Source organism: Antrostomus carolinensis, unplaced genomic scaffold (genome assembly GCF_000700745.2).
Source record: "Antrostomus carolinensis isolate BGI_N321 unplaced genomic scaffold, ASM70074v2 scaffold23185, whole genome shotgun sequence".
Taxonomy (NCBI): Eukaryota; Metazoa; Chordata; class Aves; order Caprimulgiformes; family Caprimulgidae; genus Antrostomus; species Antrostomus carolinensis.
This window is the reverse complement of record NW_010318741.1, coordinates 10,862-12,383: the sequence shown is the minus strand read 5'-3', so window position 1 is coordinate 12,383 and position 1,522 is coordinate 10,862. Positions and strand designations below refer to the sequence as shown.

At 39.9% G+C, this 1,522-nt stretch overlaps 1 protein-coding gene across 1 annotated transcript in view; it reads right to left on the bottom strand.

The window, feature by feature from the left end:
* The window catches only part of ARMH3 (armadillo like helical domain containing 3), a gene marked incomplete at its 5' end in the record, with an annotated part of 115,525 nt that overhangs the window by 103,999 nt on the left and 10,004 nt on the right, over positions 1-1,522 (bottom strand). Inside the window, one exon of the mRNA XM_029085207.1 lies at positions 449-495. Coding sequence (XP_028941040.1) covers positions 449-495 — 47 coding nt within the window. The remainder of the gene's footprint in view (positions 1-448; positions 496-1,522) is intronic.

The following is a 1,522-nucleotide window of genomic DNA, read 5'->3' as shown; positions in this document are numbered from 1 at the left end:
GCTGAAGGTCTCCCTCATTGCTCAGTGTTTTCCCTTTAAAGTCCCTTCTTTTAAGGGCAGAGGTTCCTACAGACACCACAAACCCTCGTATTTATTACTTGCCCCCTTGATTTAGAAAGCATTTTGTTGCGGATAAGAGTGCAGGAACCATCACTTCCCATCTGCCACTTCCAACGTGCCTATTATATATTAAAAATGCCTCATAAAACCCACAGGGGAGTTTTTTATACACTTCATTACAAGCAATTCATCTGTGGCTGCTCCTGCTGCACCCTTCTCACTTCAGTGAGAATCCACTGTTTGCAGGGGTGCGGTACCACTTTAGTTACAAGAGAACTTGTCTCTCTAGTTTGCTTTGCTACATTACAACAGCTCCATGATGGAGTGGATCATGTTGACCAGTGTGCTGAGTTGTCATTCATTGTGTAACTAACATCTGTGCACTTACTGGACTGAGATCTTCTCATCAGCATCTGCTATGAACATGCTGCCCACCTATGGAAAGAAAGAGTATTGCATAGGAGGAATCTGTGAGAGCTCTTAGACAAGAGAAGACAAGGATTTAACTAAATCAGAAGTGCCCTGGAAGAGGTATTCTTATCCAAGGTACACATGCAACTTTCTTTCTAATACTAGTAAAATACAAATGAGAAACAGGATGACCATCTACCAACACATTTTATTTTGCACTACTGTCACTGACCAATGCTTCCCCTATCAAATCACAAAAGAGGAGAAAAAGAACTGTTTCTTGAATCCCAACCTGCATTGATCTGTGATTCTGGAAGGGGACAACAGAGATAATTTCCTATCTGCCTGCCCCAAAGTGGTAGCAGTTTTACCCATGTCACTCCTGAAAGACAGCTGTTAACACTGAATGACCCTTACTTACAGGAAATATTCCTGTTGGTTATATCTCAGACTACAATTAAATCTCAGACGAAAGTAAAGCCAAACTGAACAAGGGGAACAGTGGCTGCTCTTTACAAGGAAGAAATTCACAGTTGCCTTTGGAGGGTACACCTCCGAAAAAGCAGAATCCAAGCTTACCTCATAGATACAGTGCACCCAGGCTTGAGACACAAGACAAAAAAGAAACAGATCTCTAAAGCTAGTGACAGACTAGACTTTGCCACAAAAATATTCAGCTTCTATGTTTTAAGCTACATCAGCAGAACAGCAACTTGTTTTTAAAAATAAGTAGCTGTTTACAAGTTTCCAACAAGTAACTGTGATTTTAAAAATAAAGTCTACTAGAATGAAGGTGATGAAGGAAAATAATTTCAATTATCAACACCAGAACAGAGATCTTGTTTTAAAAATAAAGTCTACTAGAATGAAGGTGATGAAGGAAAATAATTTCAATTATCAACACCAGAACAGAGATCTCATCCTATAAAAGTTTTCCCAGCCAGATAACAACATGCTCCTCAGAACACAGCCATTTCAGTTGTGTTCGGTTTGGACTGGATCAATGTATCTCATCCTCCAGAACCCACATCCCAAACTCAGTTTTTGGAAA